The sequence below is a fragment of the Camponotus floridanus genome, unplaced genomic scaffold (genome assembly GCF_003227725.1).
Source record: "Camponotus floridanus strain SB8 unplaced genomic scaffold, Cflo_v7.5 scaffold12, whole genome shotgun sequence".
NCBI classification, from domain to species: Eukaryota; Metazoa; Arthropoda; class Insecta; order Hymenoptera; family Formicidae; genus Camponotus; species Camponotus floridanus.
In genome coordinates, this window is record NW_020229237.1 from 1,186,778 (window position 1) to 1,202,937 (window position 16,160).

Consider the following 16,160-nt stretch of genomic DNA (forward strand, 5'->3'; position numbering starts at 1 on the left):
AGATAAATCAATTAATCTCGCTAGAGTTTGCAACGATTACAGGTTTGTCTCAAATTTTACAGCTCGTGGTAATGATTGGCATCCGTAAATCCCTGGATCTGATGTTTACGCAACGCGAGTTGAAGATCCTCGACGATATAATGCCGGAAACGAGCAAAAAACACGCCGAGGAGCTTCGGAAACTGGAGAATGGCGAGGTTAGCACTGCGACACGAATATTAAACGCCATCACTTGTCGCAAATAGCATACAAACGGTGATCACCTGGCGAATGCTCGCCCCGTGGTCACTATAACTCTCTCCGACTTTGGGGAATCCGCCCTTTGCAGAGAAAACGACATGTATACCACGTGCGATCGGAACGTCACCTAAAACGAATCAGTTTTTCGTCGCTGCGTAAAGACCAGATTCGAGTAAAGACATATAATCTAGGATATAGTTTAATTTGAAGTGCATTATATCATATATATGCAGAATAATTTAAGAGAGCCAATTCGGGCTTTAATAATTTTAAAAAAACGGGTGGACCAATGTGATATATATATATATAAATATATTTCTACGCAAAACGTATACTTTTTACGATTATTGTTGCATCAAAACAACTCTTTACTCTTTTCTGGTTGAGAATTTCGCAAAGGACGCTTTATCGCCTGAACACATCAAGACGACGAGAATGGTATCATGCAAACATTTCGAAAACGCACACAGACTGTTTTCAGTCCGCAAAATTTTTTTTTTCTTTCGAAGCACGAAAGGATTTGCCACTTTATGAAAATACTCGTTGCCTGTCAAACACTTTTACGCGTCGAATTTTTCATTCGATATTCTTTCAACGACTCAAGATTTCGGTCTCGAAAGCCATCCTCTCGTCTTCCATCCAGCATATGTGCCAAACAATTCTTAAATCCAGGTGGCTTACCGACCAGTATTAAAGTAAATGTAATAATAATCGTTGTTGAATTTTTGAACACGGTAGACTTTTGGATACCGCAATCTTAAATATTTGTATCGATAGCGTTGTTGTTGTAGCCAAATTAGGATAATGTGTTGAATGCTGATCGTTTCTGCGAACGCTTCTCGAATACGTCGACGGCTGTCCGAAATTTTATTTTGCGCAAACCACATTTCGCTCCAGATTACCGATTATTCTTCTATGATGAACACGTTATTCTATGATGCATAATGCTCTTTGTTTGCTATTTATAATTTTAGGCGAATTTAAAGTAGAAATATAAAACTCTGAGAGATTTTGTTACAATATAATGTAATCGCGAGAATAAGTAATATTATGGTATAGTCATGTAACGTAGGCAGGATATTTCAAACTGTAATAAATTGTTAACAATTAAGTTAAGGAAAATTATTATTGCGAGATAAGCAATATTTTACTGGTTCATTTGAATGATTTAAAAATGTGTAGCGCTTCTTCTATATTATATTTTAATAATATAGTAAACTACAAAAAATAAATAAAATTACAATTAGTTCACCATAGAAGAATATATATACATATATTTATTACATCGCGCGCGCGCAAACAGAGATTTTTTTAAATCACAGTTAATCGACTATATATATTATTAAATACATAGCAGGTTGTCGACTATCTAAAAGGTATCAACGAAGATATTTATCGAGTAGCGATCGACGCATCACGATCAATATCACGACTCGGTGAAACGAAAGTTTCGTATCTCCTGCATTTAATACATCGCCAAGTCGTTGATATTTCTCTGTGGACCACTCTTGTATCGATTCGATGCGCCGTCGTACATACAATTTCCACTTATCTTATCATGTAAAAATACATTATTGTTTCGAAATACGGAACCCTTTTATAATTTCAACATCTCCTAAGACAATTAACGATTTACGTAATTTGAACTTGCTTGAAAGTTTCTTTAGTCAAATTTACAATAATGAAGTATCAAGATTTTAATATAATTTGAAAATTATTACTAAGTAATATAATAATAAAAAAATTTGAAGTACATAATAATAATATTTATAATAAATGTCGTTGAATTTTTTTATATATATATTTTATAAAATTAGCCTTATTTTTTTGCTGTTTTAATTCTAGTTCAATTTTTTTATTTATTTATGTGGGTAATACATTATATTTTTATAATTTAAATATAGGCTAATGTGTTTAACAAAAATCTCGAATTTTTAATAAAAAACTAAATTGTAGAAATAATAATTTACTATGATCAATTCCAATATTAAGAGAAGATTTTCTTCAATATTAACTTTATTCTCCAAGTATCAATGTTAATCAGAGATAGATATGTTAATGTCAAAAATAGATGACAAAAAGCAATTTTTCCATATAAGTAGTTGAGTTAAAATTTTATTCCGCGATTTCAGAAAATTTTCAATAAAACTTGGATTAAAACTTAATTTATTAATTCAAAAATTTATCAAATTTAACATATTGATAACTTGAAAATTATACAAGGATAAATATAAGCAGTAACTAGATACAGATATATAAAATGACGTAATTATTGTGTTTAATTATTTATATAATGCGATAAAATAATATCAATAAGAAAATAATACTTTTTCTAATTACGTATTTCTTAACGCGAACGAATAATTAGATGAGTCGTCGCACTGTATAACAGTCGACAACTGTGCGTTCGTTGTTAACAATGCAATTAAAGACGGAATAACCGAGACCGGAAGCACCATGACTCACGGAGGAGAGTGACGATTCAACGAGAGAAAATGAGAGAGCGACCGAAAGAAATCACAAGCCGGACAAACACGGAATATCGGTACAGAAATCGCAAACGAAAAAAACCGTCAGTCGTCGAATCCTCCGCCTGTCATCGGTACGTCACTATAAGTGCACGTCCGTAGTTTTGCCGCATAGCGACTATCATATATCTATATTCTTTTATCAGCAAGCGAATCAAAATTCAGCGAATTATCTCTTATACCCGTTACACGTTATTCAACGAAGAGAGGCGCTTTTCGGGACGTTGACGATTCTGTGAGTCGATTTACGCATCGAATACGCACCGAATTGCGCGTCGGATGCGTTTCAACTGCAATCATGTCAATCACGCGCCGCTAAATCGATCGCAATGGCATGTTACAAATTTTCCGCGTTTCGCATGACGACAGCGATGATTTATTGTAGCTTATGCTCGGTTGATTGTCAAAAGAGGTCATATTTAAAAAAAATTGTTTGTATTATTAAATACAAAGGAATATTGATTAATATTAAATTAATAATGTATGCATTTACGCATACACAGACCCTTTTATTCATTCATTCTGAATAATTTAATATAATTGCAAACGCGTGTTAATGATACATATTCTCTTTAAAGTATAAGCATCAATATCGTTGCTATCTCAATCAATAAAACCGTAACCGATCGTTATACGCGGACAGAATAATATCTCATTATTTATATTACGCGAGGCAAGCAGAACCATTGTTATAATACATATATACATTTGTACACATCTATTTTATAGAGAATCATTTTTCTCAAATCACACAAAACTGATTCCATTTGTCATGGGCTCGTCGCACTAATTTTTCAGGTGCATTTTTTCTTTTAGGTTTATCTACATATAAAGAGTCATACTCTTACGAATTAATTTCTAGCGTTATACGCGAGTTCCCTCTTTTGTCATTATTACTTCCCTTGTGTACATCTATAATTTATTGTCACGTATAATTGACTAGTTCATGAAACATGCTGGCAAGCAGCATCTGACATCATGCCTGCTTCCCAGCAATTTAAAGGCAACGCAAAGTTTGCTTGAATTTCTGCATGGCCTCTGGTAGAAATCAATCGCGTATCAACATCGATACTCACTATCGTTTAATTCATTTCACAGGATCCGACCGAGACGATGGGATATGGACCACCGGGAAATATTCAAATTTCTTTGGCTAATGGGAATATCATGAAGATTCCTCTAGCGAGTATCAATATCAGCGAGGAGGTGAATAAGACCGGTATCTGGCAACAGGTCAACGAAGGCAACGAAAAATTAAAGCAATCAAAATCACTAATCAAGTAGGTATCGAATTTCGAACAATTGTACATAACGTTGCAAAGATTAAAGCAGGATATATAAAATCAAATAAGATATGAAAAGTGGAACAAAAATTATTTCGTTGTCTTCTTATTTTTATTTCAGTTTTTTTCAATAATAATACTTTTTATAATGTATTACATTTTGTTCCTTATATTTTATATTCTTATATTATATGTATATTTTTTTGTGTATATTATTATTTTTTTTTATTTGGTTTTAAAGTGCATGCAAGGATGTTTTTATGAAAAACCTTTTTCAAGATTGTGCAATAATCTATCCATAGTTGATCAAATATCTTACTTATATATTCATATAAAAAATCAATGCAAAAATTACGTCGATATAAAATTTAGATATCGAAAGAAGAGAGCCGAAAGCGAATAAACAATTATTAAAATATCATGAAACAAAAATATCAGGGATATTTTCTCTAATATTTTCCTAGCAATAAATATGAAAATTCTAATGTTTTTCAAACGGAGAAACCGGAAGTTAATATGAAGACTATTAATTGTAGAAAATTATTATATAATTATTTGACGCATAGTGTAGGAAAACAAAAGAAGCATCCGAAGAAGGACATCTCGCTGTTGACCGATGAGACAACGAGACTGACGACGATGACCGAAGAAGACGAAGATGACAGTGGAATCTCTATCAAGGTGACAAACGTAAATGACTCTAAATTCTAACTACCATCACCATCACCAAAAACCGACAATTCATATGGCAAGACACACAGCAAGAGCACCAACATACCGGCATGCAACATATCCTATGCACCGCCGCTGTGAGTAAACTTACAAACGAGGACGGCATGACCAGCCCTCGTCGAGTCGACGTAAAAGCGAATTCAAACGTGGACGACTCGTCGTAGAAAAAATAGATTTTCATAGACGACAAGAATGTGATGAGAATCTTTTATCATGTAACAACGATGTGCCCATGTACATGAAATATTAATTCGCGTAATGCATGCAATTCTACGTGACTTAGAGTATTTAGATTCCAAGCTTTATTTTATATTGTATATTTATAAAAGCTTCATTGTATAATTAAACCATGTATAAAGAAGAGAATTTTTTTATGTTTATTGTTACTAGTCTATCAAATTTGTCACTATGTTATATATGTTTCATTCTTTTCATAGCAATTTTATATAACAACATAATCGTCTATGAGATTCAGCTTTGCTTATAGAAATATAGAAATATATATGCACGTATTCTGCGTTGATTTATGCACCGAAATAATTAAACACTGATTGAGAAGACGTTACATGTAGCTCTAGACTCATTTCTCATTCACAAAAGTTCCATTTTCCATTTAAATTATTTATTATGTGTACAGTAGTTAACTTTATATGTATTTTGTCATATAAAAAAAGGTAATCATAGAAAATAATCGAAGAAGGATGTAAAGTGCGAATTTAAGAAGAAATAAATTGATATAACGTTTTCTCTTCTTGTAAGATGGAATGAAAGCATCTATAATTGCATGTTTCTTTCTTTTTTTTCATTATATTAGCTACCTTTTTTACCGTTGCATGAACATTAAAAACTACTTTTTTCATTATTTCATTAATAAAATTATATCCATAAATAAAAGAAAAAATGAAGAAAAGAACAAATGTCCAATTTGTCAAAAAAATTCTCATTTTAATAAATTTATTAAAACCAATTTAAAGCCAATTTATTAAAACTATTCGGAAATTTTTTTAAATAAATATATATATATATATATATATATATATATATACACACTATATATATATGTATATATATACATATATATATAGTATCTACACACACAGTGCTATCTTTATCTTTATACTACTTTTTTCTTTAGTTTTACATTCTCTTCTCATAATTATTGTAATCAAATGAATAATTATGAAACAACTTTTAATTATACATATAACATGTTTAATTGTTCGAATTCTTTAAATTTATAGAAACTCTTATGAATGATAGCAAAAAATAATTCAATACATATCTTGTTAGAAAAATTTCAGGAAAGATATATCAAAGCAAATTTTAAATACAACAATGCTCGAATTTTAAAAAATAACGTTGCTTGAAATTAATGAACGTTTTTTAATTCAATTATTTCAGGTAGATTTAATACGATCCAAGGAAAGCATCAATTCTTTAAAAGCAAATGGTACTACCTCAGCCGAAACTTCCGTTTAATAAGAAGACAGCAGAAATGAATTATTAAATATATATTAGTGCGGCATATAATTATTATTAATTTATTATTAATTTTATTATTAATCATTTCATTTCGATACTGTTTCTCTTTCTATAACCTCTATTCTGATCTCATAAATCACCATTGAACTGACGATTTGAAATGATAATTATGTCTAATTTCCCAAATATGATTATCCTTATCCAAAGGGATATCTATAAAAAATAAACATTATCATTATTTTTTATTAATTGTCTCTTTAATGTATTATATTTGTATTATATTTAGCGAACAATGCGTGCGTCGAATTTCGCGATCCTCTGCGATTTATACTCAATTGTAAATGAGATTCTCTCTGATCATACACATTCTAACAATGTATATAGAACAATTCAACAAGATTCGCTAATAGTGTCCAATTGTGATTTTATGAAATATTTCCCTCTCGATATTAGTACAGGTTGCTAAAACCGTTTGATGTTCATATAAAAACAATTATAAAGTATGTGGGAACAGAAGAGACAACGTATATCTATATTCTTTCTAATAATTATTTAATAAATAATTCTTTTTTATTAATTTAATCATATACCAGGAGAGACCATAAGAAGAATTCTAAAGTTCGAAAAAATTCTTTGAAATAATAAGGCGTACGATAAAACATGTTTCTATGTTTAGTGACGACAGAATGTAAAATATAATATACTTCTATATTATTATATATCTTTCTTTAAACGATATACACGATTTGAATTAATAAGATTTATATGATTTATATAAGCCAATAATAATAGTATATCTATGCTAGAAATTCATGAAGGGACGCACATTTTTCCAAATTGCGACACTAAACAAACATATACATGGCATTTATAAAATATAAGAAAAATTACATAATACAGTTCGAGTTTTCAATCACGGCCCGTGAAGAATTTATTCAAGCTTTAATCTATTCAAATATTCATATAATTAATACCAATAATTTTCATTATCGATCATTATCATAGATTGACATGTATGAAATAAATTATAATAAATAAAAGTAATGATAAAAAGTGATGCAGATTATATTATATCATGATGCAGATATCCAAACTGTACAATTCCAATTATTCGAATATTTGAATATTGACAGATAGAGTTTGACACATAGCTTTAAGTTCATCGTAACAACATCTAATTATGTAAATCATAGAAAAAATATATAAGAATATCGTATTACCGTGCAATAATATATTTCTGCGTGTAGATATAGTAGTTAAAGTAACTTTACAATCATGCCAAACAAACCCCACAATATATACGTTAATCATATATTATACATATGCTTCCTTTGAGGGATCTGGCAAGTGAATATGGTACGTACTAAAAAAAAATCCGGCAACTATCGCTTGTTAAGAAAGCATTTAAATCATCTATTTATCATCTAATTCAATACTATCGACCAAAAATTATTGAAATTGTTGTGAACCAAGGGTCGGTTGTACCAACGTTATTTTGGCTTTAAGCGAGACTTAAATATATGTCTATCTTTATCTTTCTTTCTAAATAAAGACATATATTTAAGTTTCGCTTAAAACTAAAATAATGTTGGTGCAACTGGGCCTAAGAGTAAAAGAAAGAAACTGTTATGTTTACAAATTAATAATTATTCTTTACTCCTAAATGATACAATGATACGACTTCTTCTGTTCCGAAATACTAATATTGTGCAATTTTTGAACAGGGAACTTTTTCCGCGTATATTCGTTCGTAGTTGAAATTAGTTATTATATATATAGTAAATTATTTTTTTTATTGATATTTTAAGATAAAAATTTTATTTTAGACAAAAAATAAATATCTTTGTTATTTTATAAAGTTCTAGATTATAGCTAAAATTTCATGCAAACTAAATTTTAAAATTTTATTTTCATGACTTTTTTTATATTTGGATACGCCCACCTAGTCATCAAAGACAATATATACATTTTAATCATAGTAAAATTAATTTCTTTGTTGCAATGAAAATTTTACGTACTATAAAAAATATAGATGCAATATGTAATGTCCTATAAAGTAAGATACAGTAATAAAAAGCAATTTCTTGAAGAATAATCAATGTTATTCGTGATTAAAGAAGAAAAATATAACTGGATTCATATATCCTATGATATATAATAATTATGCGACAATTCTTACCACTTTACTGATAATGGATATATTCTGTCGTATATGAAATAAATAATTGTTTATTGATATTTTAATTAATTGAATAGAAAAGAGAATTTTTAGTATACTATATTCTTGAAAAACATAATTTTTTAACTTTGATTAACTTACGTAATACAAAATATTTTATTCAAATACACTTTATTATCAACTTTAATAAAATAATTGAGGTAATTAATTTCAGAACTTTTCATATCAAACCGACAGAATATTTGCATTGATAAATAACGTATGTAACTTATGGAATATAGGATCAGAATATAAACAAAAGAATCTTTTCTCAAACGATCTGCAGTAGATCTGTATCGTAATGATAAAGGATCTTAAAAAATTAGCTTTTCAATTCAGCTTATTAATAAAATACGATATTATTTAAGACGTAAATATCCATATGGAACTTCTTCTAAAATTGAATTTTAAGCTAAAACGTTTATACATTTTTTTATACGAACATTTTGCTATAATGAGTAGTTTGAAAAAAAATTTCAATGAAGCCAATGAGAAACTTAAATATTCAAAATGCGTAGGAATGCACTCAAGGGAAGACCTACAATGTTAAAACAATATAAAACATTTATATCGTGCTGGAAAGTATAATCGCGTGTACGTACTTTTAGTATATTTTTAGAAAAAGAAAATGTGCGCGTCCACGCGTAAAATATTTAGATCACTTGAAAGTCATGCGCAAATATGCGTTTGTTAAACATTAACAACGCTTATCTGTTATTGCAATATTAATGCTACATAGTGTGACATTTGGAGATACGAAGTGTTGTATTGTAAACGGAATGAATAAAAATGTCTAGAGAGAAAAAGCGTGCCATAATCTTAGGAATGCGGGTATAAACGTGCATGTAAAATTTATGAATATGTAATATGTAAAAAAATATAATATAAATTTATGGAAAAATGTATGTATGATATGTGTATGTATAATGCGTTCCACATATCACGCAACATTGATCTTCGATGTGAAGAGAAAGATTCTATCACACATTGGAAGAGCATAGTTTCGCGCATAAATTTCGTAGCGAATTCACGATGACGAATGGGCTATAATTCGCCGACATAGTATTTAATTGGTTGTGATTAGGAAAGATCGTCTCGGAAACTTGTTTCCTAGTCGACAAGGAAAGTAGCTGAAATGTCTGTCATATAACTATAAACCATATACTGTGTTACTTTAAAATTTAATGTGGAATTATTAAATGTACAAAGATTGCTATTTCTGTTATACAAAGTGATATTCATAAACGTGGGCCTACGCTACAGCCAGATAGGACCGCATTGAGAAACAAACTATGACACTTGTATGAATTTTAATAGCTTTTAACGACCATCGTGTTTAATGTTTGTCTGAAAAATTTCCGAGCCGGTATAACAGAAAGTGCAATCTATGGCGTAAGAAAATTGATCGTTATAAGACATTCTTGTGAGAAAGATGGAAAAAAGTTCACGCATTAGAGAAATTTGTACTAGAATTCCATTGTACCCTATAGTAATCGGGTGCCATTCAAATTGATATGATGTATAATATAATAAATTAATTGATAATTATATGTAATTTATGTACAACATATATATTTTTTACACCTTTACATCCTTCAATTCTAGAATTAAAATCCTAGAATTAAATATATATGTATACATATTAAATTAAATTACATTAGAAAGTTACGGAGACGCAATTCTGCATATACGTCGACATCCTTAATTGAATTTGTAAAGTTCTTCAAGTCAAGAAACTTCCTAATACATCGTTATTCTATTATCTTCAATTTGTTATTTCATTCTGCATTTTACGAATCTTGACGAGTACAATTACGTTGTGATCTCGAACTTCCCATTTGAAATTGTACAAGTATCACCAGGTACGTCACCACGGTACCGATCAGCTGATGAAAATTATTATTACTAAGTTGTATATTATTATAGTTTATTACTTATGGGAATTTTTAATTTTCTCTCCTTCTCATCAGACATATTTCGAACATTATTCTCAATATTCTCACCGAATAAAGGAAACTGTTATCAAGCGTGAAGTATCCATTAGCTGTGAACCGTATCTTACGATGTAATATTTGAAGCGAAAATTGCTTGAGCTATAACAATAAATCTATAATCAATGTCGAATGTTATAACAAAGAGTGTCGTTAAGAGATTCATTTATAATTACCTCTGATCTTGCTTCTTTGCCAATCGCACAACTTAAGACGTTATGCACTATATTACCCGTTTTCTCCATCTATAATAGATTTGTAATTGGAATAATGCCACGTAATTTTGTAAAACATTCTATTTTATTTCGTTTTTCACCAGTAAAATAATTAAAGCACAAATTAGAGCATGATACGCAAGCTGAATTTGCATTATCCTACCTCATTCATAATCCTAGTAATCCTGTTGGTGAGGAGAAAAATGGGATAAGTCAGATATATTAACCAGATGACGGTATTACTAAAAACCACATATTCTAAAACTTCGTCAGATATCATCAGAGGCGAAAGAAGATAGTAGCCGTTATATATAAGTGACAAAAAAAGGAAAGTGACGCCAAAGAGTATTGGCAATGAATAGAAATTCGACACGTTCTCTGAGATTTCACAAAGATTATAATGCACATCTCGCAGTTGCAGTAGCTGATTAATAGTAGAGTTGCTGACGATCACGCGGCGCGTCTGATAGAAGGATTGCGATCGAAGATCCGGTGTCCTGGATAAGTTCTGTATTGCCCGATTCACGTCCATGAAATCTGTCTGGATAATCGTAACCAGCATAAAGTACTGTATTATCATCCACCCCACATGAAATGTCGGTAGAATGTCTGTCAGCCAGGAGACTGGAGTCGTGTGAAAGGCCAGAACCTCAGAGATCAGGAGAACGATCAATAGGCAATTGTTCGAAATGTAGACGAGAATCATAGTCCATAAGACACGTTGTCGTTGCAACGGACTATACAGGCGATATAAATGATCAATCTCATGTTCAATATCCGTCAATCGGTTTATGATTCGTATAAAGGATTTCTGATCGACGCAATAGAAGAACAGAATCGTGCAGATTACGATGGTGCCCAGTATAGTTTGCACAAGTTCGATAATTACGGTCAAGTTCGACTTGTTCTCGTACTTTATTTTAATTCTATACGGTATCGATAGATAGTTCGAAGCGACCATTAAGCTGATTAGTACGCCATTGTAGATGATGCCAAATTCGGAATACTGGAATATGTATAATGTTCTCTTTTTCGAAGTATCAATACGACGAATGAACGTAGCAAGACCGATGAGCTTGAAAAATATTATTAACATCCGAAGCATCCAGAGAGAATCCTGATGTGATCTTACTTTCTGTTTGTTAACTTTTTCCACGGCGATATTCATTTTATTTAGATTTCTTAAGAAATTGGAAATATTAGCATTTGTGAAAATTAAATCACTCGAACCGGAGATATTCTTGCGATGATTATTTTCTTCATTCTTGCGATGATTATTTTTTTCCATAATTCAATTTAAAGTTAAGCTTTTTTCTTCTAACTCTTCTCTTCTAGCTCTTCTCTGTTAGACTTTATCAATTTATGTATATTCATGCCTTCTCTCATAATCTATAAATATTTTCTCTCTCTGTTGTTTTCATATTTCAGTTCAATATACATACATTTTATATTACCATTACATTTACATACGTATATACTTTTATAAACTATCTTTGTGTATAAATATTTCTTTAAATTTATACATTATAATTTGAAGTCTTGCTTGTTAACTTATAAGATAATATCGTTTCACATATGTATAATTAAATGAAAAAATATGTGTGTATGCCTGTTATTTATCGATATCTAACTTTCCAATTATTGCAAGTCAAAATTAATCATATTTGTTTAAATGTCATACAAGATTAATTATACAAATTAATAAAGTCACTGCGCTCTGTGTCGCGCTTTATTCATGCGAAGGCACTGAATGTATGTAGCGAGGAACTTTCACAAATGACTTTCTCGTGATCGCATCATGTATGCAAAACATTAAATATTAAGTTCACGAGACTCATAAGCGTGTAATAAAAAATATAAAACTAACATTTTTATTCTGTATCATTCAATACCGACTCTGTGATAAAATAGCAGATTACAGACTAGCAAGCACGTTGTGTCATGTAGTGACATCCAGTAAGACTTTCTGGAATATTTATTGTCACCTATGGTCTGATAAACGAGTACGATATGAATACAGAATATATAGTTTTATGCATTTTTCCAACTCTAATGTTAGTTAGATTATCGTAGTAATTAATGCAAACATGACTTGAAAAATTTCCTCATAACTTTCAATCCGTTGCGTCTATTTTAAATTCTTATGGAAATATGTGAAAATGTTTTCAGCCTTCGATATAATTCTTCCTCATTTTAGCGATAAATTGTTTAATTGCAATAAATTGAAGTATACTCTTATGTGTTTTACTGTTTTATATAAAATATTTGTTTTAGTATAAACAAAAACTTTATATCATGTGATGATTTATCTAAAAATATAAAATACTCACGTATTAAACATTGTTTTGCGTTCTCTTGATGTAATTTAAAGAATTTTTTGTATAATTATCTTAGATTATCTTCTTTTATAGTATAATTTGAAATTAATGAGATTTCAAATCTTGTCTATTATTATATTTTGTTAATTTATATTTCTTTCTTTTTGTGATTTGTTAAAAATATCTTTTATGTTTTTCATTTTTTAATTTCACATGAATCTAAAATATCTATATGAATAAGTAATACATTGAAGCGAGATATAAGCTCAGATTGTATATACTTGTATATTATCTACTCCATAGTATCTGTACACGCCCTATGCACATACGTTATTATAAATCGAGTACTCATATCAGTTATTGCCATTGTAATATGACCTTGCTTCTATAAAATTGATTTTTAAATGTTTTTAACTCATTTTTGAATTTATTACATCGAAATAAAAAATAATATAAGTCATATGTTACGGACATCTTACAAATAAAAACAATATTAAAAAAATAGAAGTCCGCAAACATAAAAGTAGAAAAATATAGCTATTACAAATATATCGATCATACCTCATCATAGATCTTCGTCGTTTCAGATATGCGATTTTATTAACAAGATTACTTTTACAAATTTTCTTTTATCGAGATATGCGATTATAAAATTACAATTATATCCTATGTGATTATTAAATGTACATTTATAATTTAATCTAACTTATATGATATTAAATTCAATGTAATTATAACATTTTTATTATATTTTTATGAAAATGGAAACAAATTTTTTTATTTACGGTTTGTAGAATAAAAGGGATAACATCTGTTACGGAAGTTATTCCAATTTTTGATATAATTTCGTCCTTAATAAATTTCCAATTTTGACAAAAATTACGTTCTTAATAAGTTCTGATATTTTCTTCGTAATTATATATATATATATATATATATATATATATATATATATATATATGTATTATTAATTATAAAATAAAATTTAATACTTACCAATTTTGTATCATAAAATGTTTACGGTAATTGCCACGATGTTCGTAATAAAAATATAGTAACGTCCGAAAATTTTTGGTTTGTATCACTAATTTGTACAATTTCGATACCTTTTTACGAGTACTTTTAATGTATCAAATTAATCGAAATAGTAATATTTTGAGTAAACGAAAGTATTATACAAATATTAAAATAAAACATAGGTATGTGTAAAAAAACACATTTTTATCTTTAAAATGCAATGAGAATGAGAAAAGTTATTTTCATATAATAGAGAAAACTTCTAAAATACGATAAAAACGCGGAATAAAACGTTTCTAATCTTGAAATAAAATGCAAATATAGGACTATTTTCCTATCGTTCATTGCATTATTTTTATGTAATATGTAACGTTTATCGCTAACATCAATTGTATTAATTAAACAAGTAAATAAGTTTTGTGTAAATAGTGTTTATGTGCTTTTTACAAATTTTCTCCATGGCACTACCCGAATATACAAAGACTAGTATTTCGATACATGACAGCATTATTTAACTGTCAAGTAAAAATACTATGCATGTGTCGTTCTGATTTTATCTATTATATTAGCCATTTTTATTGAATAATCTCTGACAGTGAATATTTGCCTGATCTTATCCAGTTAATTGTGACCAGTAATGATTGCAAATATTGTATCAAGTGATGATGCAGGTGTACTGCAGTCGCACAATGTGAATATATATTCACAAACTCGTGAAATAAAATATAACACAACTTATTCAAGAGATTGATTTCCACATGCGCAAAAGCTATATCGATCGCATTTACAGAATCAAACTTTAAAGTGGTTTTACAATCATTTTTAATATTTTTTATTACACTGATAAACACTGATTAACACTGATTTGAATCTTCATATAAAGATTTTCATATAAAAATTCTCAATATAACTGCTATTTTAATTTTTAATTTGGTTTTATTAAATAGCATAGATATTTTAAAATAAATATCATAAATATATGACATGAATGAATTAAGTGTTATTAAGTTTTATTTGTATAGGACATACATATGCAGATTAATAAATTACACTTAATAAATTATTTTAAAATAATGGGATCCTGATTGTAACAAGAGGTCATATTATTTACATCTCGTCAAATAAAAAGTTAACGAATTTTATGTTTCTATTTTCAAGTATATTGTAAAAGTTAAATTTATGTTGTTGGAAAATAATTTAAGAATTATATGAGAATAATATTGGCTAATAACATTAGCAATATATAAAATATAAATAGAAGATTATAAAACCAATTAATGCAAATTTAACTTTATAAATGCGTTCGATATACTTTAGCTATATATCCGCTTTTTTTTCTTTTTTTTTAGTACCATAGTACAAGAAAATAAGCAAAAATTTATATTAATGAATAAAAATTTTTATATGTTACTTGATCTCCTCATTCTTGGGACTCTCACTTCTGGTAGGCACTTCTGCTTCTACTTCCGTTTCAGCAACTGTTTCCGATTCCACTTCTGTTTCTGCTTGCATTACTGGAGCAGAATCTGTCTCTGCTTTCTGTTCCAGTTCAATTTCTGCTTCTGGTTTATGCTCTACTTCTGGTTCTGTTATAGATTCTGCTTCAACTACATCTGTATCTAGTTGACTGGCATTATCATCTGCAAGTGAATCTTCTGATCTTCCTGCATCTATGTACACATACATCAAACATTTTTATTTTTGATTTCTCTCATCTCTATTTATTATAAAAATATTTCATTGAATTATAAAACCAATCAGTTACTTTTATTTATAATTGTAAAATACCAATAAAATTACCTGAACAAGCAGGGTCAGACATCAATGAAAACACCTTCTCTTCAGGCATATTTTTTGTCAATTCTTTGAAATGGACTACTTGATTCGAAAATGATTGCCAAAATGACTGACCCTCAGGTATAGTAAACATAGCCTGCATATTTTTAAGTAGTTTTTAGTAAATGTATAACAAACCATTTAAATAAATATATTTAAATTCTTTTTTGCATATAACAATTACCTTATACTTATTGTATATATGCTCAGCCTTTTGTCTAATCTGTTCTGCCTTTTGTTTGAAAATAGCCTGAAAAGAATGTTGTAAATGATTATAGTGAAACAAAAATAATATCACAT

General features: G+C 29.0%; 3 protein-coding genes across 25 annotated transcripts in view; 1 reads left to right on the top strand and 2 right to left on the bottom strand.

Moving 5' to 3' along the window:
* LOC105258975 (sodium-driven chloride bicarbonate exchanger) overlaps positions 1–7,150 on the top strand; it is a 48,503-nt gene extending 41,353 nt beyond the window's left edge. For 13 of the 21 annotated variants that reach the window (XM_025415359.1, XM_011270597.3, XM_011270600.3 and 10 more), the window contains 4 exons: positions 63–197; positions 3,867–4,048; positions 4,618–4,741; positions 6,185–7,150. In XM_025415359.1, coding sequence (XP_025271144.1) covers positions 63–197; positions 3,867–4,048; positions 4,618–4,741; positions 6,185–6,262 — 519 coding nt within the window. In that variant the 3' untranslated portion in view covers positions 6,263–7,150. Of the gene's footprint in view, positions 1–62; positions 198–3,866; positions 4,049–4,617; positions 5,099–6,184 lie in introns of those variants that run through there. The other 8 variants (XM_011270596.3, XM_025415356.1, XM_020029914.2 and 5 more) reach the window with 5 other exon arrangements.
* The window catches only part of LOC105258974 (PC4 and SFRS1-interacting protein), a 51,462-nt gene that overhangs the window by 31,624 nt on the left and 3,678 nt on the right, over positions 1–16,160 (bottom strand). For both annotated transcript variants that reach the window (XM_011270591.3, XM_011270594.3), the window contains exons 10-12: positions 16,045–16,110; positions 15,825–15,957; positions 15,436–15,694 (exon numbers count right to left, since the gene is read on the bottom strand). In XM_011270591.3, the coding sequence (XP_011268893.1) occupies positions 15,436–15,694; positions 15,825–15,957; positions 16,045–16,110 (458 nt within the window). The remainder of the gene's footprint in view (positions 1–15,435; positions 15,695–15,824; positions 15,958–16,044; positions 16,111–16,160) is intronic.
* Positions 10,118–12,063, bottom strand: LOC109610560 (putative gustatory receptor 28b). Of its 2 annotated transcripts, none has more exons than XM_020029916.2 (4): positions 10,853–12,063; positions 10,651–10,719; positions 10,487–10,576; positions 10,118–10,369 (listed from the first exon to the last, which is right to left on the bottom strand). In XM_020029916.2, the coding sequence occupies exons 1-4, from the start codon at positions 11,975–11,977 to the stop codon at positions 10,274–10,276; spliced, it is 1,380 nt and encodes a 459-aa protein (XP_019885475.1). In that variant the 5' UTR covers positions 11,978–12,063; the 3' UTR covers positions 10,118–10,273. The 2 variants fall into 2 exon arrangements, with proteins under 2 accessions (XP_019885475.1, XP_019885476.1); XM_020029917.2 differs by having other exon boundaries at positions 10,240–10,369; positions 10,487–10,590.